Consider the following 24786-nt stretch of genomic DNA (forward strand, 5'->3'; position numbering starts at 1 on the left):
GCCTCTATGAATTTGACTACTTTGGGTACCTCGTAAAAGCAATAACCTGTTTTTTGTTTGTTTGTTTTTTTTTTGGTCATTCTGTGACTGGCTTATTTCACTTAAGCATGTCCTTAAGGTTCATCCATGCTGGCATACTACAGGACTTTCTTCTTTTGGTTAAGGTTGAATAGTATTTCACTGAATGTATATACCATATTTTCTTTATCTGTTCTTCATCTGTTAAAGGGCAAGTTGTTTCTACCTCTTGGCTATTGTGAATAACACAAGAGACAGGAGAGTTCAAATCTCTCTTCAAGTTCTTGATTTCAATCTTCTGAATAGTCACAAGCAGGATTGCTGCATCATACAGCAGTTCCAGTTTTAGTTGTTAATGGAAATTCCATAGTATTTTCCATAGGAGTTATATCATTTTACATTCCCACTAACAGGGCACAAGGGTTCTAAATTCTCCATTGCAAAAAATTTTTTTTTGGATAATGCCATCCTAAAAGGTGTAAGGTGATATTACGGTTTCAATTTGCACTGGTGATTACTGATACTGAGCATCTCTTCATATACCTGTTGGCCATTTGTGTATCTTCTTTGGACAAATATGTTTAAGTCCTTTGTCCATTTTTTAATTGGGTTATTTTTTTGCTATTGAGCTGTAAGAGTTCCTTATATATTTTAGGTATTAACCCCTATAGATACATGGTTTGCAAATACTTTCCCCATTCGGTAGGCTACCTTTTCACTCTGTTTCCTTTACGTATAGCAGCTATTAAATTTGATGTAGTGCCATTTGTCTGTTTTTGCTTTTGTTGCTTGTTTTTGGTGTCAAATCCAAGAAAATATTGCCAAGACCAACATTATGAAGCTTTTCCTCTGTTCTACGAGTTTTTTGGTTTCAGGTCCTAAGTATCAGTCTATAATCCACTTTGAGTAAATTTTTATGTATGGTATAAAGTAAGGATTCAATTTCATTTTCTTGCATGTGGATATCCAATTTTCCTAACAGCATTTGAAGAGGTTATTAATTTTTTTACTATTTTCCTTTATAACACTGTACATTTTTTAAAAAGTCCTTCTCTACTACAAGATGATAAAACTAATATCTTCTTTAGTACTTCATGGTTTTATCATTTTACATGTAAACCTTTAAGTTCTTCTCTTCCCTCCCTTCCTGAGAGAAAAAGAAATTCAATTCTCCTATATTGTTTTTTGTATAACCTAACTCTCCTTGCCTCAGCTAGAAGAGACTTCTTTTTGACTACAAGTAACAAAATACAGAACCAAATGTGGATTGAACAATATAAGGAATTTATTATCCCATGTAACAAAAAGTCCAAAGGTAAAGCAGTTCCAGGATTGGTTAATTCAGAAGCACAATAAAGGTGCTTCCTATTGATGCATCGTGCTATCCTCAATGTGATGACTTTCATCTTCACGCTTGTCTTCTCTCGGTTATCAGATGGAAGAGGAGATGATAGACACACTAGATGAGCACTGACCCAACCCACTGAATAGACATTGTCCAATGAATGTTGGTGTGACTAAGCCAATTATCCACCCCTCTGCTCTTGGGAAATAGTAATTAGGGAATAAAAATAAGGATGTTAGAACCTTCACCAGTCCTTCCACACATGGGGAAAAAAGGTGAAAGTCAAAACTGTAACAGGAGTAAGTATAAAATTCCTTCCTAAAATACCTAATAGTCTTTGGCCCTGGAGTCACTGAATTCACATTTAAACTAATCTATATTACACTTTAATTACATTAATGGAGTTCTCAAGGACTGAATTCTATTAAAGTAAAATTAAGGACTAAATTCTGTTAAAGTAAAATGAACTTTTTTGCAATTTAGGCGGTTAGATATAGTATATATATGTATCACACACATAATACACAATGTATATAAAATTTTCATAGGCATAAAAATTCTTAATAGAAATAAATTATAAGAAAATAAAAAAAATGTTTAGTGTACTGTTTGCTTTTCTTAAATAAAATAAATTCATAAAGCAAAACTGAAATTTGCTCATTTTTACAGAAATGATTCTAATACATACTTTTTTAAATTAAAAAAAAGTTCATAATGTTTTATTTATATTTTTGAGAGAGAGAAAGAGAGCATGTGCGCATGTGCTAGTGGGGGAGGGGCAGAGAGAGAGGGAGACACAGAAGCTGAAGCAGGCTCCAGGCTCCGAGCTGTGAGCACAGAGCTCAACGCAGGGCTTAAACTCATGAACCACGAGATCATGACCTGAGCCAAAGTCAGACACTTAACCAACTGAGCCAACCAAGCACCCCTGATGCATACTTTTCTTAATGCTAATTTATCAAACCCTGAGTTTTGCTTTTCTATCTGTGGTTAAATACATACCAGTCTGAGCAAATATGAATGTTTAAAATAAGCGTTCTAAATCTTGGGGTTTAGTTGTTTGAAATCAGGTTTTCATTCTGAATAGTTTTAGTAAAATCTATGTTATGGTAGAATGTGTCTTTATCTGCTTTAACTTGGTCTGTGTTAAATTAATAAAATACAATCTTACTCCTGGTTAAGAGTGCATCTTTCATTACATAAATTAGCAAATAGCTTATATCAATACAAATGTCCAACAATGTAATTAAATCATTGCTACTTGAAATACTTTATACACGAATAATTTATCTCTTTACACTGTTGAAGCCTTGCCTTGCATTTCAGTATGTTTTAGAGCTTCTGTATCATCACCTGAAATTTACCTAAAAAAAGAAAAATGAAAAATCATTCCTTGACTTAGGTACAAAGAAAACAAGCTTAAACATCAATTTTCTGTTCTATTAGAAAGTAGTTTCAATGGAGAAACCTGCTATGTCAAACAACTTTTCACACTTTTCACAATACTCAACAAAGCAAATTTCATTTTTATGAGGTGATTATTTGTTTTGTGAATAGATAGGTGTCTGCTTCTCCTCTTTGTGATTCCTACCTTTTGGGTATTTCACTGCTAATTATCATTGTGAATAAAAAGGAAATACAATGATGCTCAAGTCAATTTTATTCTTGGTTGGTAGCTCTGGTGAAAATATCTTTGGAAAGGAGTTTAGCAATAAAAGACTAGTTGGCTTTATATAGCTTTATATATAATAGATGTACTCTAGAAAACTTCAGTGTTTATTTTTGAGATAGAGAGAGAGAAAGAGAGAGAGCATGAACGGGGGAGGGGCAGAGAGACAGGGACAGAGGACCCACGCTGACAGCAGAGAGCCCAATGTGGGGCTTGAACTCACGAATCACGAGATCATGACCTGAGCCGAAGTCGGACGCTTAACCGACTGAGCCACCCAGGTGCCCCTAGAAAACTTTTTAAAAAAGACATTTTCAATACTATAGGGCAATTTGCTATCTTAAAAGAATAATGCAGAAATTTTTCCTTTAAAAGTTAAGAATCATCACTTAAGCTGTCTTATAAATTTGGACTACTTTAGCCTACTTTCTTAAATCATTACCATTATAAATTTTAAAATCTTTGAATATGAATATAGGGATGCTACATGTTACTACATTAAATGTTAAAATTGGTAAAAGTAAAACAAAATGGTTTTAGCATTTTAAATTTCCTCTAAGTTAACTCTAAGTTAACAAAAACAAACAAACAAAAACCACCAGACTTGAAAAATAATCACTAAAAATAATCACATTTTTAAGAAATGTGAATTCAACTTACAGGCAGGCATTGAAGACACTTCAGCCGTTACAATACTTTTTATCCCCAAGTTTGATAAGCCACCTCTGATTAAGCCACAGGTAAATGCCAAATACTGAAAGGAAGAAAAATGTAAAGAATATTAAGGATTTACTAAGAAAGCAATGCTATTGATAAATACGACACTGAGTCAAGCCTTCCTATTAATAAGTCATTGCTGTTTAAAAAAAGGTAGTGGAAGAATTTTTTAAATTATTGAAAATTATGATTGTTAAAACAAGTTCCCAGCTTCCTGGCAACTAAACCATGGACACGTGACTTGGGTGCTCCAGTCAGACTCTGAATCTAGAATGAGTGAAAAAACAACCTGGAAACAGGTTATAATTAGTTCTAGAGGCAGCAAACGTGGCTGGTGTCTGTTAGTGCAAAGGACTCTAACTAGACCCTGCCTGAGGAGTGACTTGGGCTGTCTTTCTGGCTGCCCTAACCTTCTACAGTTCTTGCCTGTTTTCTGAGCTTTCTCATCAATTCTGTCTGTTTTTTTCCCCTATTCAATCAGAGTTGGTGTCTGCTTTCTACAACCAAGAATCTTGATTTGTTCAAGACTTACAGCCAATCTGCTATAACAAAGAATTATCCCATTCAGAATCTCAACAGTACCAACGTGGGAAACCCTGTCATATGGAAACAAAAAAAGGGAATGGGGCTGAGCTACAGCACAGAAAGCCAGATAAGAACAGGAACCAAAAAATAAATTATCCAAGGAATTTTTGATTATGTACATGTTTGTACTGTATGACAGCCAATAACACAATATATCTATGAATAATATAGATAATGTTATAATTACATAAATGGGTACTGATCAGTAATTAAATCTGGAGTCATGAAATTTTGACCTGGAAGGGACTTTAGAGATTGTTAATAATATAGGTACTATTATAACCAACTTTATTAATGTGGGAATTAAGGTCCAAAGGGGGTTATATAACTTATCCAATGTCACAAAACTGTAAATTGCATAGTTTAAAATTTAGATTTATTTGGTTCCAATTCCATGCTCTTTCCACTATAACTATAATGCTTTTGTTAGATAATTTATGTACAGATAAATGTTTACAGATAAATAATAGCTCATACTGCCCCAGATATTTTAATCATCTCAAAAGAACCCTTACATTAAACTTGTCAGCTTTAATATATCTGCTGATCTACTTATTGATTCCTACCTGAGATTTGAAAACAAAAACTAGACAAAACACAGAAACACAGATATACTTAACACAAAAAACGTATTCTTAGAAACACGTTAATAACAGGGAAAAATTTTTGTTTTAAGTTTATTTATTTATTTTGAGAGAGAGAGTGCACATGCAGGTGCGAGCAGGGGAGGGCAGAGAGAGCAGGAAAGAGAATCCTAAGCTAGCTCCACACTGACAGCACGAAGCCCGATGCAGGGCTCAATCTCATGAACTGCAAGATCATGACCTGAGCCAAAATCAAGAGTCAGATACTTAACCAAACTGAGCCACCCAGGCGCCCCTCAAAAAATTTTTAATTAGCTAAAGGATATTATAAATATAAACTCAGGTGAGTAGTTTTGCACAGTTAATACCAGTTTTATAAGTTTGACTATCTTTTCTGATACACCTATGCTAAATTCAAGAATCTAACATTCATCTACATTTCAATGGCATTTTGTTATAGTGTTTCATTAGTCATCATAAGCCTACTCAGCTATTGGTTAACGCAGATTATTTTAGTATGATGAACACCTGTCTCCTATTTCACAGAAAAGTACTTAAACAAAAAAAAAAACAACTTTAAAACCTATTTTAAATTCAAAACTCTGTTGTGGTTGACATCGTACTCTTCCCTATGAAAATCCCAATCTTCTATTCCATTAAATACCTTAGATGCATGTTCTAAATACTGTTTTCCTGCAGACATCTGAGTAAGCAGACGAAATTTGTTGTCCTGAAGTACATAGATGCCCTGTTTCAAAAACAGAAAAAACATCCAGAGTCAATGTATGCTGTAGTCCTTAAAAATTTTCTCCTCACAACAATTAAGAGTTTTTTAAGTTATTAAAACTCTCCTTTCCATTGGTCAAATTTCTTTAAATGAAAGAGTTTTGCAGTGTGTAGGCTGAAGAATTGTTGAGAACTTTATAAAGCTAATATTTATTGAAAGATTTAAGATACTATAGATACAAAGATGCAAAAGATAGTTCCTACCCTTAAAGAACTCAAAGGAATCAGAAATACATGTCCAGGTGGAATTAACAGTTATATATTATTAGCTCATATCTAGAAAGCCAATAACCAAATTCAATTCCTCTCATTAGCATTTCAATACTTACAAGGTAACACTAATATTGTTATATAAAAAAATGAAAAGTACTGGTAACTACTAGATACATTATTTTCATTTTCTAATATTTAATCAAAATGCCAAATCCACTCTAAAATATTTCCTTGAGTTTTATAAATCTATTTAAATGCATAATTTTCCACGCAATCTATTAAATTTTATCTATTATATTTTTTTCTTAAAATTTTTTTTAATGTTTATTTTTGAGAGAGACAGAGTGTGAGTCAGGGAGGGACATATATATATATATATAGAGAGAGAGAGAGAGAGAGAGAGAGAGAGAGAGAGAGAGAGAGAGAAGGAGGGAGGGAGAGGGAGAGGGAGAGGGACACAGACACACAGAATCTGAAGCAGACTCCAGGCTCTGAGATGTCAGCACAGAGACTGATGTGGGGCTCGAACTCACAAACTGTGAGATCATGACCCGAACTAAAGTCGGAGCTTAACCGACTGAACCACCCAGGTGCCCCAATCTATTAAATTTTATTTAACAAATTATTTTAATAGAAAAATGACCAACAATGCAACAAATAATGCAAGAGTTACTTAAATATGCTCTATAAATTAGACATCAGAAATTACTCTAAAGACAAACATGATATATTTGTGGTTCTACATATAATCACCATTAAGTAATGATAACTAAGGAACCAAATCCTAAAACCTTTATCATTCTGACATTCTGCTACTTTTTAAAACTTAAGATAACGTTTTTATTTGGGGGAAAGAAACAGCTATCATTACTGATAACTATCTATTTGTTCTTATACACTGTATCCTATTAGAGAAAAAAAATCATGATGTATTAATAACATGTAAGAGAAACATTTCAAAGTTGACTAGAAATTATTTTAAGTTTTATATAATAACTAAAATAGGACATTTATATTAAGTCAAAGGACTTTAAAAAATAGGCCTTAATTTGTCTAAATACCTGATGATTTGTCCTTAGATTGTCGATTTGTTTCTTGAAGACTGTAGTCCAAAAATCTTTACAAATGAACTTCATGATATCTAATTCATCCTTGAACCTGGCAGTATCTTTTGTAAACCTAAAAAGATCAACTAAAAGTAATCAGTATTTTTCCTCCAAAGAAAGCAGGAGGGTCACATTATTCACTAATTTTGAAATGCCAGAACAGCACTGAACATTTATTGATGGTCACAAAGTGATAAGCACCAAGCAAAGGAGATCTCATCTCAATTTACATTCTGTTATGCAATTACAGTATGAAAATTAGTCTACTAGCAAGCTGCAATTTTAAGTAAAATTAATTCTAGCACATTAAAAAAAAAAAAAAAAGCTGAGCATAATCACGGTATTGTTATATAAAATATAACCAGAGTTCAGCTATTCAAATAATGAGAAAGGAATAAGACCTTAAGACTGGATCTATAAATTGAAAAATTAGTACATACATTAACATAGACTCTAAAGAATTTCCATCCCTTGCATTTAAACAAAAATCCATTTAGGTTAAAGAACCTACTAGACCTTAAGTAAAAAAGGCAGCAAGATTTTATTATTTATTTTAATAAGCTTTTAAAAAATGCTTATTTATTTTTGAGAGCGCAAGCAAGGAAGGGGCAGAGAGAGAGGGAGGCAGAGAATCCCAAGCAGGCTCCAAGATATCAGTCCCGCACCCAACGCTGTCAGCCTAGCACCAACATGGGTCTTGAACCCACAAACTGTGAGATCATGACCTGAGCCAAAATCAAGAGTTGGACACTCAACCAACTGAGCCACCCAGGCACCCCAAAAATGCAACAAGATTTTAGACAGTACACCAAAGTTTTTAGGAAAAAAGTCTAAAATACAAATATATATTTTCTTCTGATATTAAAAGTTTTAACCGAGTTAAAATGGCATCAGAACTAAAGAGAAATTTCAATCTGTGAGTTAAAGAACACAGGATAAATACAATTTAGAAATTAAAATTAAAGTACTTCAAATTTTATGCAATCTTTTGAAATGGATCATCTTTGTTTATAACCTACCTGGAAGAAAATTTTCAAATCCATACTGCTCACCTTTCTATCAATCCTTGTCCCACTCGAAACCCCATGTTTTCCAGCTTAGTAATACAGCGTCCATTTTCCTATTTTAAAAAATAATTGTTTTGAATATTTTTAGAATACCAAAATATCAGTATTCAAAAATTGTTTTAAGATGCTGACTAAAAATATAAAAGTACTTATACTTTTTTTACTAAAACATTCTAAGAAAAAGTGAATTATAAGTTATATTTCAATTTTCTTAGTACTAATCATTTCATAAGGCAATAAGGTAAACAGGGAACTGTTACTACTTCTCAGAAACGCCAAAGCCTCTGCCTAATTACTCCCTCTACACATTTTTTTTCCATTTTCAACTATTCTTCTCTCCTCAGTTATAGAAATGAAGTCAAAGTATCACCTTTCCACCAGTCACTCCCTTTGGGCGGTCATTAAATTCTATTGTTCCTGGCTTCAAAATGTCTCTTAGAGTCATCCAAGCTTTCCAGTCCTCAATGTGTCTTAGTTGATGATCCCACCATCCTATGTCAGAAATCATGCAATTGCTTTGTTTTTTCTTTGACAATCTCATCCAGTCTTCAGACTGTAAATACTACCGCTATGCTGAAGACTCTCAAAATCCTCTGGATCATTTACAAAGTTCTCTACAATCCAGATTTCTCTACCCCTCAGGTCTCAACTTTCTACTTTTCTTCACTCACATGGGCTCTACACTGTTCTTACTGTCCTTGAATATGCCAGGCATGCTCCCACCTCAGGGTTCCTGCATGGGCAACTCTTCTTCCAGATATCCACATGACCAATTCCCTAGCTTCAAGTCTTCACTCACATGTCACCATCTCATGAGGTCCATCCCCACCCCCCCCCGCCCCGCCCCGCTTTTTCAGGTGTACAATATAATCATTCAACAATTCTAATAGATTACTCAGTGCTCACCACAATAAGTATATTCTTAATCATCCTTATCCATTTCACCCATCCTCCCACCCACCCACATCAGTGAGGCTCTTTTTTACTATCTTCTTTAAAACTAAATTATTCCCCTTCGGAAATTCTCTATTCTGATGATTCTCAAAGCGTGCCCCAAGACCAGCAACATTAGCATCAAAAGCTGCAAATTCTGAAACCCAGTGTAATCTGTGTTTTAAAAAGCCCTCTAAAAGTAGGGTGCCTGGCTGGCTCAGTGGGTAGAGCATATGACTCTTGATCTCAGGGTTGTGAGTTCCAGCCCCATGTAGGTGATAACTGATGCCCTATCCCATTTATCTGCTTAATTTGTCTCCAAAGAACTTCTTTCATCATTTAACATACTATATACTTTACTAATTTCACATTGTCCATGTCCCTCTATCCCCACCCTCTGCTAGAATACAGCTCCAAGATGGCATGGATATTTATATAATGGAGCCTGTTTCCACTTCTTAGTGGAAGTGGAAACTTCCATAGGCCTCATTATTTGCTCAACTTTTTTTTTAAGGAACCATGTATTCTACTAATGAGGTTGTGACAACTAAATCTGTACTTTTATAGTACAGACTTCATGGGACAGAGCCATCTAGAGTTCCCACAGTTTCCTCAAATAAGGCATATTCAAAATGATATTATTTTAATGTCCTCCTCCTGTGCTGCCTCTAAAATTCCTTAACTTCATTAAAAGAACCACTATTCATCTAGTTACCCCAACCAGAAAACTGCCATTTACTTTACCTCTTTATTCCCAACCTTCCACATTCACTGCAGTCCCACGAAGCCTATTATCTACATGCTTTCAAAATCCATCTCTCTCTATCCTTACTATTTAAGTTAGCCCTTCTCTTTTCCCTACTGGTTTCCAGTTAGTGCCTTCCAAATTACCTCTTTGTTTCTAGTTTTTTCTTCCTTTGATTTACCTCCTATATTTCTGATATAGACTTTCTAAAAAACAAATCAGGTTATTTCTCTACTGAACCTTTTAACACCCTCTCCTCTTTCTTCAAAATAAAGTTCAACTCCTTAGCATGGCATTATGTGCCTTTCCTTAAATGATCCTGGTTAGTTAACCAGATTTACTAACAGCCATATATCCACAAACATCTCTCCTTCTTCCACTCTGAAATTTCTGCAGCAACTCCAGAGTTCCATGCGCATCCACGCCTTAGCACATGCTGTTCCACAGACTATACATCCTTTAAATTCAGTTCAAGTATCACATTCTCCCAAAAGCCTTCCTTGACACTCCTTTGGGTCCTATGCTGTCATAATGCTCTGCACACAAATATACTATCACAGTCATTCGTTTTTCAGTTATTCTCCCAACTCATTTCAAAACATGTTCAGGTGAGAACAAACAAGCATGCTCAGGTAGAATAAGTAACCCATAAGTTTTGTGGAACAATACGTTTTTTGTAGAATCACCCAAGAGTATGCTGATTAGCAGGAACTATGTTTATGTAGATATTCTCAAATACTATGATCACATAAGCTTTTGAATTATGCCCTAGTAAATACCTCCTGATTTTGCTACTTGTTCATTCACTTTGGCATCTGTGAATGCTCACTAGTGGGTACCAAATTTTTAAAGAAAATTAAACTTGAGAATATTTTATTCTCTATTAACCTTTTAAAAAATCTATTCTCCATAAATTGGTAAATGTCCAATTACGCCATTTTTAAAAATTTAATTCCTCTCCAAGCATGGTTTGAAAATCATTGATTTGAAGGGTAAAAACTACTGGTTCTTTATTTCACTTCAAAGTTTATTTATTTTATTTATTTAAGCAATCTCTACACCTAATGTGGGGCTCAAACCCACGACCCGGAGATCAAAAGCCACGTGCTCCACCAACTGAGCCAGTCAGGCACCCCCCTTTATTTCACTTCAGAATTTAATGACTTCATCTCTGAAAAGGTACATAAAAACTACAGCTTAATGTCAGGATTACGTGTCTTTCTTTTACATTTATTATGAAAAATCTGAAATACACTCAAAGTAGAGACACTAACACAATGAACCATCATACACCTAGATTCCAACATGGATTCTAGTCTTCACAGCCACCTAATTTTTTTTTTTTTTTTTTTTTTTAACCAGGCTCCAAGCCCAAGTTTGAACTCAGGACCTTGAGATTAGGAATCACATACTGTATGGACTGAGCTAGCCAGGCACCTCTGCTACGTAACTTTTAAAAATCCTTTTGGCTTATATGTACTTTCAATTCCTTACTGTAAACAAAGTGCAATATTTTCCTTATTATTATTAGTTTATTCATTTATTTTTAAAGTAGTTTGTGTATTTGCTTATTTATTCATTTATTTTTAGTTTGTTTATTTGCTTGCTTATTTATTTATTTATTTATTTATTTATTTATTTATTTATTTACTATGTATTTAGCTTCATGCTCAGCACAGATCCACAGGGCTTGAACTCATGACCCAAGATTTTGTTTTAATGTTATTTTACTTATTTACTTATTTATTTACATACTTACTTTATTTCATTTTTTGAGAAAGAGAGAATGCACGAGGAGAGGAGCAGAGGGAGACAGAGAAAATCCCAAGCAGGCTCCACGCTGAGCTTTCACTCCTATACTTAACTGAGTCCTTGAGATTCTACCTCTTATTTTACAAACCATTCTCTCTTCTTCTGTCTTAATTCAGATCTTCATCATCTCCTGCCTGGACCCCTGAATTAACAACTCTTCTCACTACAAAGATCCTCTCTCTCTAACCTAAACATGGGATTATCTTCCTAAAATGCAAATGGACCATATCATTCCCCACGGAGAAGGTCAAATTCTTTAATCATACAGGACTCTTTTCAGCTTCAGCTTTTAACACTTCTTACTCTCCAATCATTCAATTTAATCACAGTGAAATATTTAAGCATAAATACACCACACTCTTTCATACATCTGTGTCTTTACTTTTGCCCACTTTCCACCCATCTTTATCAACAGCATTATACAAAGAGCTTCTGACTTGAGCATGACTTAGGAATATCTCATTTTTAATAATCATTACAACTCCATGATTCTATTCCTAATTACTACCCAATACATTAATTATTCATTGAACCCCTATTCCCCAGTAACTATGATCTTATCTAGCACAGTGTCAGGCTCACAATACACCTGATAAATATTTTCTGAATGAATCAGTGAATGAATGAGGATTTCCACATATTAGAGGTAACCTCCAGGAAAATGAAGTCACTGTTTCGTTCATTACTATACTCCCAACACACAAAACCACCTCCGACACATAAGGGCACTAGATAACATTTTTTTAAATTAAATTTGTTTCCTAATTATAGTAACGCCTGCAAACTTTCCTTTAATCTTAAATCTCATTAGCCTTCTGTCTTCAAGAACGGTGAATACTGAGGGTTACAGAGAGGGGATAGGGGTTGATTCTCAAGTATGTCCAGTGGTAGTGCTGGAAGTGACAGAATTAGTAGGGGTGCCAAAATCAGCGTTGCAATGAACCCTGCCATAAATCATGGTAGCAACAAGGCTAAAAGTAAGAAATTTTGTGACCTGCAGGAATCAGATGTGGGCCTGGACCCAAAAAAAGTGTCAAACAGAAAATACAAAAGAGAAGAGGATTAAAGACTGAAGACAGCTCACAGGTTCTAGTCTTAGGATACTTGGAGGTGGACCAGTTTGTCTACACTTCGGGAGGTTTTGGGTGGCGATAAAACAGGGATTGAAGGAAAGAACTGAGAAGAAACAAAAAGTGTCACCGCGAAAGGACCTCAAGGGCCTGTGGGAGAACTCACCACCTCCCCCTGCTCCGCAGACTTGTACACTCCAGAAACCATCTCGTTATGTAGAAGCAAAAACAACGCCTCGTCCGCCATTTCCTGCTTATTCTTCCAAGCGCAGAGTTTAGGCTCCCGTTTTGGCCGGGCTCAAGGGTTCCGGCTAGCGCCTGAGCGATTTGCACTGTGGCGCCGCAGCTCCTTCAGTCCACAGCCGGTCCCTGGTTGCTAGGAGACCAGGGATTCGCTCCGTTTCCCCAAGGCTGCTACAAGAGTGAGGCCGGTACCGGGGCGAGCCCACCCCAGGGCCAACAAGCCCTCAGGCCCAACGACGGAATCTGACAGCAGCCGGAACCAAACGGAGTCAGCGGAGACCCTATCCGGCCCCTGGGCGGGGGGCGAAAATCAACTTCCGGTCCCCTCTACCCCGGCATTCCGCCAGCTCTATGATCACAGAGTTCCTTTTCCGTGCTGAACTCCTCGCGTCCCCATAGGGTAAAGGTTCCTCCTCCAGACGATATCGGAGGCGGGGGAGAGAGGGAGCAGCATAAAATAAATCAAAAGGAGCTCCCGCTGCCGTCCGTGTGTTACCTAGCTATGTGTTAGAACTGACAAGAATTAGCTTCATCAAAAGCTTTTATTTTTGCCACATGTTCAATAGGGAGAAAAGTTGTAAAAAAAAAAAAAGTGAATAAATCATTTTTTCAGGCTACAAAGTTTAGATATATTGAGAAATTAGCCCAACCCATTGTGGATTAAGCCTGGGTATGCAAAAAGATTTAGAGTCATTATGGCCACAAGGAAGTTTACTGGGAGTGGGGTATAAGGGTCAAACGGGATGAAGTAAGCAAAGAACAGGACGTACTTGAAACAAAATACAGGGGCACCTGGGTGGCTCAGTTGGCTAGTGGGACTTCAGCTCAGGTCATGATCTTGTGGTTCCAGACTCTGTACCGGACAGCTCAGAGCCAGGAGCCTGCTTCTGATTCTGTGTCTCTCTCCTGTCCCTCCTCAGCTTATGCTCTCTGTCTCTCTCAAAAGAAATAAAAATTAAAAAAAGAAGAGAAGGAGGAAGAAGAAAAAAAAAGCAACTTCACTGTGAGAAGTAGTTCATAAGAATCTACGGCAGATGTGGGATTTAACTACTACACAGATGCAAATACATAGCTAGATCATCTGCACCTCTTAAATTTTGGCAAATTCTGGCTTAAAAGTGTTGCTTAGCTTGTGATTGTTTCTTTACTTAGTAATTCACAAGGAATATTTTTCCCCCAATTAATGTTTCCCCCAAATTAACATACTGAGTTTTCTCAAGTTGTTAACAATAACCTCTCAATTCTCCATATTCTTCCACAGATATTTAAGATCATGTTCCATAATTAGAATTATGGCAGCTTTTTTCTTTCTTTCTTTCTTTTTTTTTTTTTTTTTTTTTTTAAGTAGTCTTTATGCCCAGTCCAAAGCCCAGCACAGGGCTTGAACTCAGGACCCTGAGATCAAGACCTGAGCTGAGATCAAGCCAGAAGCCTAACTGACTGAGCGACCCAGGTGCCCCTGGATCAGTTTTTAGAGCATCACATAAAAATTCCACCTAAGCCTTTGAAAACACTGTTAGAAAGAAAACCACAGGCCCAAAATGGAGTCATTTATGTTAGGCCCCTCACCAAACTGGAGCTTACCTCCACCAGAAATGTAGTCTTAACTGGTTAGTTACGAATATTTCTGGCCAGCACCAATAAGGTAATCTGTCACAGAGGCCCTCTCTAACCCCCAAAGATAGATGTAGTAAGCCACTTTATAAGCCCTTTTGTCCCCAAAGGAAGGTGACCTCACCTCAAATAATCCTTTTTTTGTTTATGACTTCCTTGTCCTACCTCTAAAAATCTTTCTCTTTTTGTAGCCTTTTGGAGCTCCCCCTCTGCTTGCCAGATGGGATGCTGCCCAATTCATGAATCAATTAATAAAGCTAATTAGATCTTTAAAATTTATTGTTTAGTTTTTGTTATTTAACAATAGTAGTGAATTTCGAAGATTATTTTGCAACCATAATCTTACTTTTCCCAGCACTAATATTTCCATATATGAAATCAGGTCCCTTATGTCCTGACTGCATTCTCCCTTCATCACCACCATCAATTGTTGAATTGTCCAGAATCCTAATATTAGGTCCTATGGAAGTAGGAACAGATCCTATGTTTTTGGTTGCCTCTAAAAGCATTTTCTCATGGGGGCACCTGGGTGGCTCAGTCAGTTGAGCATCTGACTTCAGCTCAAGTCACAATCTCTCAGGGCTCTTGAGTTTGAGCCCCACATTGGGCTCTCTGCTGTCAGTATAGAGCTTGCTCCAGATACTCTCCCCCCTCCACTCTGTCCCTTCCCCGCTTGCACTCTCCCAAAAAATATTAAAAAAATAAAATAAAAGCATTTTCCCATGTAAACATTGTTACATTTGGTGGTTAGGATCTACTATTACCACAATCTTATGCTTCATGTTCAATCTATTACACAGCCTTGTAGTAAGGATCATTGGATCCTAAGTATGTTTACAATCATAATTAATTTCTTATTTATCAACCCTTATCCCATTTATCCAGTTTTACTTTTTTTTCCTATAGCACTTGTCCATTTCTAACATGTTTTGTAATTTACTTATGTTTATTGTCTGTCTCCAAGCTCCTTGAAGACAAAGATCTTTTTGCACACTATGCAAGTACCTAGAAAAGTGCCTGGCACATAGTAAGTGCTCAGCAAATACTTACTGAATGAGTGAATGAGTTACATGAATGATTTTTGCTCCTGGAAGAGCCTACAAACTCCACAGAAGCAGGAACCACAGCGATCTTGTTCTAGGTTTTATCTTCAGAGCCTGGATTACTGGTGATGCTCAATAGGAGCTTTTAAAGAGACGAATTAAAATGGTAAGTAGAGTTAAATAGTGTTGTCTAATGCTTGGTGCAAGGTTGATGCCCGGCTAATAGACGATGAGAACCAAGGTAATTTACAACACTGTTTCTTGGGGAAATGTTTTCTGAGCTGTAATTTGTAAATGTATTTCTGGAACAAAACAGTTCTCATGTTGGCTCTGTACACGGAGCAGAACCACGAGCTAGAAGACACTGTCGTACACACACAACTAACAATAGGGCCGCTACTCCAGACCCCATCTTAAACCAGTTGTATAGGCCGGGTGTAGAGGATACCTGCAGTCTTTTCGTCGGTATTTTCATCTAGTATACCCTTGCAGAGGGTCTGATCAGACACTGATTCTCAGCTGGCGTGACCTAGAGATAGTTACAGTATCTACTGATTCAATTTCCTTATCAGTAATAACAGGCAGCTTATTCAAGCTTTTGGTTTGTGAGGGACAAGTTATGTAAAACGTTTCATTTAGTATCGAACAAAATAATTGTTAGCTATTACGATTAATGATTTTTCATGTTCATTTTTTGCTTCCCTCATTTTGGTTTAATCCAATGAAGGGAGGACTGCGCCACCCCTCCAACTCCTCTCTGGGCATGCGCACCAACAGAATGGCCGCACCCTTTCCTAATCTGATCATTTACTGGAGAGAGGGTTAAATAGACTCGCCTCCATCTCACTGATGTGATTAGGTGGTTAAAACGATACAGAGCACGTCATATCACAGGTTAAAAGGGCTGGAAAACTCTGCGCGCCGCGCCACAAGAGCAGGTCTGTGAACCGGCGTCTTCGAGGACCCAGGAACTCTCAAACGCGCCCCTGCTCTGCGCTAGAAGCGGGGCCCCACCACCCGCTTCTAATTGGGGAGGGAGGCAACAACCTAGAAGACTTTTCATTGGCCCCGAGCCACAGAGGCCGTCAGCTTCTCCCCCTTCCGGACGCTGAGTGGTTGAGGCCGAAAAACAAAGCCTATAGTCATTGGCTGGGCCCTGCTGTCAGTCCTCTCGCGTCTCGCAGCGCGACACAGCCAGGCGCGGCCTGTAGAGCAGTCTGGAAGCCTGCTGCAGAGAGAAGATGGCGGTCGCGGTGAGAACTTTGCAGGAGCAGCTAGAAAAGGCCAAAGAGAGCCTAAAGAACGTGGATGAGAATATTCGCAAGCTCACCGGACGGGATCCGAATGACGTGAGGTAAGAGGTGGATGAGAAATGCCGGGTCCGAGAGATAGCTAGCAAGCTGGGGTGAATTGGGGGCGGGAAGGGCGGCCAGCCTTGAGAAGACTAGAACATCGAGGCCTGTTCCCGGGACGGCGGTAGAACCCCGTCCTGGACGAGGTGAGGAGTCTCCCAGGTCCTCGACGTAGGTTTCGGGGCTCAGGTGCGCGAGGAAGGAAAGTGGGTCCTAGCCATGCCGGATGGCTTCCTGCCGTGTTGGAAGGCCCGGGCTGCCGATTCCCGCCCTCGGCCCTGCAGGCCGGGAACTGCAGCACAAAGCCCCTTCCCCATCCGGCGGCTACCCGGCCTGGTGCTGGTCCAGAGACCCTCCTGGGACGCGGGCCGCCGCCTCTCCCCCGCAGGCTTTTGCCCACGTGCAGCTTCCTTGGAGTTGGCGAAATTCGGGCCTGATCCAAGCTTATTAGTGGGTAGTGGCAATGAGGTAAATATAATTCCTGTGATGCTGGATTTTGTAAAAAACAAGGGAGTTAAAATAGTATTTCCTGTCTGGTTTCAAGCACGTGTATTTGAAACCGTGTTATTTGAACCTTTCTGGTCATTTTTCTCTGATGTACCGCATCCGTGGAATGTGGGGTAACATCAAATAAGTCTACATGGTTTTCTTACTGGTTTGTAAATATCTTTTAGGCCTATCCAAGCCAGATTGCTGGCCCTTTCTGGTCCTGGTGGAGGTAGAGGACGTGGTAGTTTATTGCTGAGGTAAGATTTTCTTAGGACTTAATTTACATGCTAAGATTGTACAGACTTAATACTAAATTAAGTGTTGGTCTAAAGATTCGTGGTAGGGTCAATGTTAGAAATGTTTGTATTTTGTTTAAAGCTGTGATCAGCTGTAGTTTTCCGTGTACTTGTCTTGGAACTTCATTTATATGTAAAACTAGAGACTGAAGAATACATTAACTACCAGCTTTGTGTAAACTTGGTTTATTTTTGTGGTTTTTAAAATAGTGATAAAAAGCATCTTGGAGTGAATGCTTGTTTGTGGTTGCTACAATTAGAAGGGTTTTTTTTTAAACTCAAATTGTGTTGCTAAAGGGAAATATCATTTATCTTAAATTTCAAGTGTTTTCTGTTGCACATTTTTAATTGCAGGCGTGGATTCTCAGATAGTGGAGGAGGACCCCCAGCCAAACAGAGAGACCTTGAAGGGGCAGTCACTAGGTACGTTGGAGGAAAGGTTCCGAAGACATTCTTGTATGCTCTTTTCTGAGGTAGCATGTAAGTTTAAGTATTTAATAAATACTGTTCTATTGTGTTAGAGTTGAGCAGTATACCACTTCCCTTGATTCTGTTCCCTTTACGTTTGACTGAACTAAGCCGATGTCCCTCAGAACTCAGTTCTTCACTAACAATAACAGACATTTTACCAAAATAAAGATCATGAGAAGAATAAGATTGAGAAAATAGTTTGTGCCACTTTTTTGCTTTGTACTATAAAAACTTAACCACTTGAGAAACACAGGATATCAATATTTGCATTAAGCATTGGTGACACATTTTATCCTTTTACTACCAGAGGTTAGAGTAGAATGGGATGGAGACTGATAAAATGAGACTTCTAGAAATAAGTCATAATAAAAATAATCACTTGACCTTGGTATGCACTTAAATCAAATTTTAAAATTTGGCCTTTAAAATTCTTCTATGTTAGGCTGGGCGGGGAGCGTCGGACAAGAAGAGAATCACGCCAAGAAAGCGACCCAGAGGATGATGATGTTAAAAAGGTAACTGAGATCAAAAGAACTTTCTATACCATCTTAGTATGTTTTGGAGTGCCACCCTTGAATATGCTTGTTAAATTACTGAGATTTGTTTTCTCCTGCAGCCAGCTTTGCAGTCTTCAGTTGTAGCTACCTCCAAAGAACGCACACGTAGAGACCTTATCCAGGATCAAAATATGGATGAAAAGGGAAAGCAAAGGTATCTTTAGTTTTTTATGTGTGAGAAAATTCCTGTCAAATAATGCAATTTTAGGAAAATTTATCTTTAAAAATTGTTCAAGTGCCTGTAGTATGTTTCTTTTAAGAAATGGTGAGCTTAAAAGTGGAATCTACTGAAATTGAATTTTTCTTTCTGTTCTTTAGGAACCGACGAATATTTGGCTTGTTGATGGGCACTCTTCAGAAATTTAAACAAGAATCCACTGTTGCTACTGAAAGGGTATTTACAATTTTCCTTTGCTTCCTTTAAGTTATCAAAGTAGTTTATTACATGTTTTGAAAAGAGTGGAAATGCTCTTGAGACTGAATTGTAAGCCTAAAATGAAGCTGAGAAAAAAACTTATAAAATGTTCTGAATTTGTTATATTTTTAGCTGGTCTCTTTTTGAGGTCCTGTGAAGTAACAGAATGAACTTCTCTTTATAGAGCCAAGAGCCTTGGTCTGTGACTCAGGAGAATTGGGTTCTGATCCCAGCTCTACAACAGTCTTATTTTGTGGTCTTGGAGAAGACTTGTCATTCTTTAGGCCCCAAAGTACTTTCTTTCAAACAAGGGAGTGGAACTCAATCAGCATTGTAGTTCACTAATTTCACATAGCACTCTGGAAGTAAAAGCCTAAACATTCCCTGCCGTCCACAGTTTGTTTAACTATGCAATCTTGGTAGAAGTTTTTGTTTTATTAAACCTACAAAACTGTGTCCTTGGTGTTGAACACCCAAGTTATTCTCAAGGGAGAACTGTGGTGGAAAGGGAGATAACAATTCAGTTATAGATTAATAAAGTTCTATTATAGCTTTTATATGTTAACTTCCCTAGAGAATATAAAAGGCTTCAAAGCATCATGTTCGAAAATAGGATGTCCCTTCTGTCACATTCTTTGATTCGGGAGAAAGAATAACTAAAGATAACTTACAAAGACAGTGCTCTTCTTTTTTAGGTTAATTATGAAAGAACCTTATCTAAAAGTTAAGTTAAATGGAACAGTTATTGATAGTATGGCTAATGTCCATGGTATTTCAATTTTTAAATGGAAAGGCTTCAGTCTGTCTTTCATGAAAGAGAAATTGGGATTAGCTTCAAATGCTAAGTACTAAGTTTGATTTAGCTGGTATCCTGAATTGCAAATATGAAACCTATACAGATAACTTAGTAAAATAGTAATGTTTCATATAATCACGGTATGTAATAAGTTGTTAAAGATAATCGCTTATTTTCAGCAAAAGAGGCGCCAGGAAATTGAACAAAAACTTGAAGTGCAGGCAGAAGAAGAAAGAAAACAAGTTGAAAATGAGAGGAGAGAACTGTTTGAAGAGAGGCGTGCTAAACAGACAGAACTGCGGCTTTTAGAACAGAAGGTTGAGCTTGCGCAGCTGGTGAGTAGTAGTTCGGAATTGGAATTCTAAGATTGGTAATCCTTCATGTTTACAAAAACCTGACCTTTTACCTTTTCTTTAGCAAGAGGAATGGAATGAGCATAATGCCAAGATAATTAAATATATAAGAACTAAGACAAAGCCCCATTTGTTCTATATTCCTGGAAGAATGTGTCCAGCTACCCAAAAATTAATAGAAGAGTCACAGAGAAAAATGAATGGTAAGTGTACATGTAGAGATACAGTGAAATTTTCTTAACAAATAAGGTGATACACTCAACGTATACATGTTTCCTGTAATTGTGTATCAGTAGTGTTTTTTTTTTTTTTAAAGATTCTGTGAGATCGTAATGGGTTTGAAGCAGGAGTGTTTGATTTATGATGGAGTTTAACCTGAAACTTACCATGTTTTAGGCAGTATGTACATAGATTTCTTAGGTGTCTGAATGAGAGGATTTCTTTTTAGCCAGATATAAATGCTAATGAAGCAAGACAAAAGTGAACATTGATGTAATCCATAGAGCACACATGGAAGGATAGACACTACTGAGATGGTGATTAGATGATTAGTGTTTTTCTGGGATCAGAAAAATTAATGCATGATATGATAGCATAAAAATGATTGTATTTCAAACAAAATTTCTCATCCAGCATGAAGTAAAATGGCAAAAAATTGTTTTGTTTTTCCATCAGTTGGATAATGTGTAGTTGCCTACTGATAATAGGTTTTTGGGGGGATCTTTGCTTGTATCATTTTATGTCAATTTGTAATTACTTGCTCTAATCAGTCTTGTGTCATTATCTCTTTACAAAAAGACATTTAGATAAAGCTTGATGACAATTTGTGACTAAATGTCAAATTGTGAGTTTGAGGATTTTTAATTATTTATACATGTATGTTTTTACCCTTCAGCTTTATTTGAAGGTAGACGCATCGAATTTGCAGAACAAATAAATAAAATGGAGGCTAGGCCTAGAAGACAATCAATGAAGGAAAAAGAGCATCAGGTGGTGCGTAATGAAGAACAGAAGGCGGAACAAGAAGAGGGTAAGGTGGCTCAGCGAGAGGAAGAGTTGGAGGAGACAGGTAATCAGCACAATGATGTAGAAATAGAGGAAGCAGGAGAGGAAGAGGAAAAGGAAATAGGTATAGTTCATAGTGATGCAGAGAAAGAACAGGAGGAGGAGGAACAAAAACAGGAAATGGAGGTCAAGATGGAGGAGGAAACTGAGATAAGGGAAAGTGAGAAGCAGCAGGATAGTCAACCCGACGAAGTTATGGATGTGCTAGAGATGGTTGAGAGTGTCAAAAATGTAATTACTGAGCAGGAGGTAATGGAAATCAATCAAGTTGAAAGTGTAGAACCTTCAGAAAATGAAACTAGCAAAGAACTGGAGCCAGAAATGGAATTTGAAGTTGAGCCAGATAAAGAATGTAAATCTCTTTCTCCCATGAAAGAGAATGCGTGTGCTCTAGAAATGGAAAATGAGCCTGAGGAGAAAGAAGAGAAAGAATCTGAGCCTCAGCCTGAGCCTGTAGCTCACCTCCAGCCCCTGCCTCAGCCTCAGCCCCAGCCTGAGCCTCAGCTTCAGCCTGAGCCCCAGCCCCAACCCCAACCCCAACCCCAGCCTCAGCCTCAGCCTCAGCCCCAGCCCCAGTCCCAGCCCCAGTCCCAGCCCCAGTCCCAGCCCCAGTCCCAGTCCCAGCCCCAGTCCCAGTCCCAGCCCCAGTCCCAGCCCCAGCCCCAGTCCCAGCCCCAGCTCCAGTCCCAGTCCCAGTCCCAGCCCCAATCCCAAGCAGTACTCCAACCTCAGCCTCTTTCTCATCCTGAGACTTTGCCATTAGCTGTTTTACAGCCACCAATTCAGGTTATTCAGGAGCAAGGGCATTTACTACCTGAAAGGAAGGAGTTTCCTGTGGAATCTGTAAAACTCACTGAGGTGATGGTAGAGTCAGTCTTAACAGTACATCCAGAGAGCAAGAGCAAAACCAAAACTAGGAGCAGAAGTAGAGGTCGAGCTAGAAATAAAACCAGCAAGAGTAGAAGTCGCAGCAGTAGCAGTAGTAGTTCCAGTAGCAGCTCAACCAGTAGCAGCAGTGGAAGCAGTTCCAGCAGTGGCAGCAGTAGCAGTCGAAGTAGTTCCAGTAGCAGCTCCAGCACCAGCGGCAGCAGCAGCAGAGACAGTAGCAGCAGCACTACTAGTAGTAGTGAGAGTAGAAGTCGGAGTAGGGGCCGGGGACATAATAGAGATAGAAAGCACAGAAGGAGCGTGGATCGGAAGCGAAGGGATACATCAGGACTAGAAAGAAGTCACAAATCTTCGAAAGGTGGTAGTAGTAGAGATACAAAAGGATCAAAGGATAAGAATTCTCGGTCCGACAGAAAGAGGTCTATATCAGAGAGTAGTCGATCAGGCAAAAGATCTTCAAGAAGTGAAAGAGACCGAAAATCAGACAGGAAAGACAAAAGGCGTTAATGGAAGAAGCCAGGCTTTCTTAGCCTATTCTTTGCAGCAGAAGATTTCTTGATGAGTAAAAGGATTACCTTTCCTTGTAAGGAGGATGCTGCCTTAAGAATTGCATGTTGTAAAAAATCTTTTTGGAAAATACAGACTGTTTGTTTACCAGACATTCTTGTACTTTTTGCATAATTTTGTAAGAGTTATTTATCAAAATTATGTGAGGTTCCAAAATATGTAAAAATAATAATAATAAAAAAAGATTAACATCCCTTGTCATCTTTTTTAAATAATCCTATACTCTTCAGTAAGAATCTGTATATTTTAATAGGTAAATCTTTAAGTCTGTTCCCTTCTAATTCTGTACCATACTTTGCTTTTGTAGAAATAAATGTGCATTTCTTTCATTAGTTTTGGGATGTCCTCGTTGACACTTGTATAATAAATACCCTCTTAATATCATTTTCAGCTTTTATCACTAGATACTGAACGTGATTAGAATGTCTTTGAAGGTTTCTTCACTTTTACTTGCCTTAGATGATTATTTTGAGTTGTCAAAGTCATATCTTTGCAGTTTTCAGGGGGAACATAGTTCTCGAAGTCATTTACTATTTTTTTCTAATCTCCCTTGTTATTTTAATCTAAGCATTTCCCCCTGTTTCTCATATATAAATCATATATTTGGTAGATAACTTAAAACAGTATAATTTGGTTGGCATTTTCTTCATGATTATGGGAGCATCATTCTTTTGTCTTCATGGCTACTTGTGTGATATAGCATATACATCTATTGAAGAAAATAATCACTTTGTAGGGGAGGGAGGTAGAAAAGTATACTCTAAACTTGGTTTTTGAGTTTGTGGTCTTGTCTTAACTTTTGTGTTGGCTCTAACTGAAACATGCCAATATGTGTTTTCAAGAGTTTTTGTTTAAGTATTGTATGAAAGTTTACAGAATGAAGGAAGTTCATCTACACTTGAATCTGTAAGCAAGATAACACACAAGTGTACCAAGTGATTAACTTTGTTGTTTTATCAATTTGTATGAATTTGGAGTATCTGTTGCCATTACTATACATGTGCAAATAAATGTGGCTTAGACTTGTGTGACTGCTTAAGACTAGTACTTGTATTAACTTTTTGATGCTTTTACACAAGAGAGCACTTTAATTGCAAGTGGCCTTTGAGTTCATAACATCGACTAGTATTAGGCTTGACTGAATATTATTTCTTCCCTTGACAAGTAAATGGTGATGGTGAAAATGTCAATAAGTATTTCCAGCACTGTAAAAATATAAGAGGACATATTCAAGTACTCTAAAAAAATCCCTTGGAATAATTATGAAACAGTAAGTGAGTAGAACTTTTGAAACTGCAGAGCTAGCTACCTGCGTTCCTGGGCTAGTTTCCACCGAGTAACTTCATCCGGGGATTTTAATAATTTCTGGGATGTAGTATAAATTTTATCCTGTATAACATGATAAGGAAAAGGTTGGTAAAAATTTAAAAGGGATGACCGTAAATGTAACCTGGTTCTTAAAATCCTTATTAGATGAATGTAAAATAATTGTATGTATTAAGATCCTTTGTAAAAATTTTCACTCATTTTTACCTGGAAAACTTGAACACTTGTCATGATGCTTTTCAGGAATTAATTTTGGCTTTAAGCTCAGTTGTTGAAAGTGGTAATGGGGCTGTAATGCATGGAGAGAAAAAAAGATCTTTGGAATTTCAGTTTTTAATTATCTTAAATTGTAATGTGCACACACACACAATTCTATTTTAAATTCTTTTTTTTAACGCTTATTTTTGAGAGAGAGACAGAGAAGGGAGGGACAGAGAGAGAGGGAGACCACAGAATCCAAAGCAGGTTCCAGGTGGTTAGCGTGGAGCCCCATGCGGGCTCAAACTCACAAACTGCAAGATCAAGATCAGAGTCAGATACTTAACTGACTAAGCCACCCAGGCACCCCAAGAATTCCATTTTAAATTTTGTAACTAGTGATATGCACTTCTAAATTGGAAGATTTTTTTTTTTTTTTTTAATGTTTTATTTGTTTTTGAGA

The 24786-nt window shown here is 37.5% G+C and overlaps 2 protein-coding genes across 3 annotated transcripts; one reads left to right on the forward strand and one right to left on the reverse strand.

Moving 5' to 3' along the window:
* Positions 1–1281: 1281 nt before the first annotated feature.
* On the reverse strand, positions 1282–13213 carry TRAPPC6B (trafficking protein particle complex subunit 6B). Its single transcript, XM_019426097.2, has 6 exons — positions 12817–13213; positions 8076–8143; positions 6979–7096; positions 5583–5666; positions 3693–3786; positions 1282–2727 (listed from the first exon to the last, which is right to left on the reverse strand). The coding sequence occupies exons 1-6, from the start codon at positions 12895–12897 to the stop codon at positions 2696–2698; spliced, it is 477 nt and encodes a 158-aa protein (XP_019281642.1). The 5' UTR covers positions 12898–13213; the 3' UTR covers positions 1282–2695.
* Positions 13214–16698: 3485 nt separating this feature from the next.
* PNN (pinin, desmosome associated protein) lies at positions 16699–23827 on the forward strand. Of its 2 annotated transcripts, XM_053889374.1 has the most exons (10): positions 16699–16904; positions 17577–17648; positions 18042–18110; positions 18601–18673; positions 18775–18869; positions 19034–19109; positions 20106–20261; positions 20344–20482; positions 21175–21819; positions 21892–23827. In XM_053889374.1, exons 1-10 carry the CDS (start codon positions 16792–16794, stop codon positions 22737–22739), a joined length of 2286 nt encoding a protein of 761 aa, XP_053745349.1. In that variant the 5' UTR covers positions 16699–16791; the 3' UTR covers positions 22740–23827. The 2 variants fall into 2 exon arrangements, with proteins under 2 accessions (XP_053745349.1, XP_053745348.1); XM_053889373.1 differs by having other exon boundaries at positions 21175–23827.
* The last annotated feature ends 959 nt before the right edge of the window (positions 23828–24786 follow it).

Source organism: Panthera pardus, unplaced genomic scaffold (assembly GCF_024362965.1).
Source record: "Panthera pardus isolate Hobbes unplaced genomic scaffold, ASM2436296v1 HiC_scaffold_24, whole genome shotgun sequence".
NCBI classification, from domain to species: domain Eukaryota; kingdom Metazoa; phylum Chordata; class Mammalia; order Carnivora; family Felidae; genus Panthera; species Panthera pardus.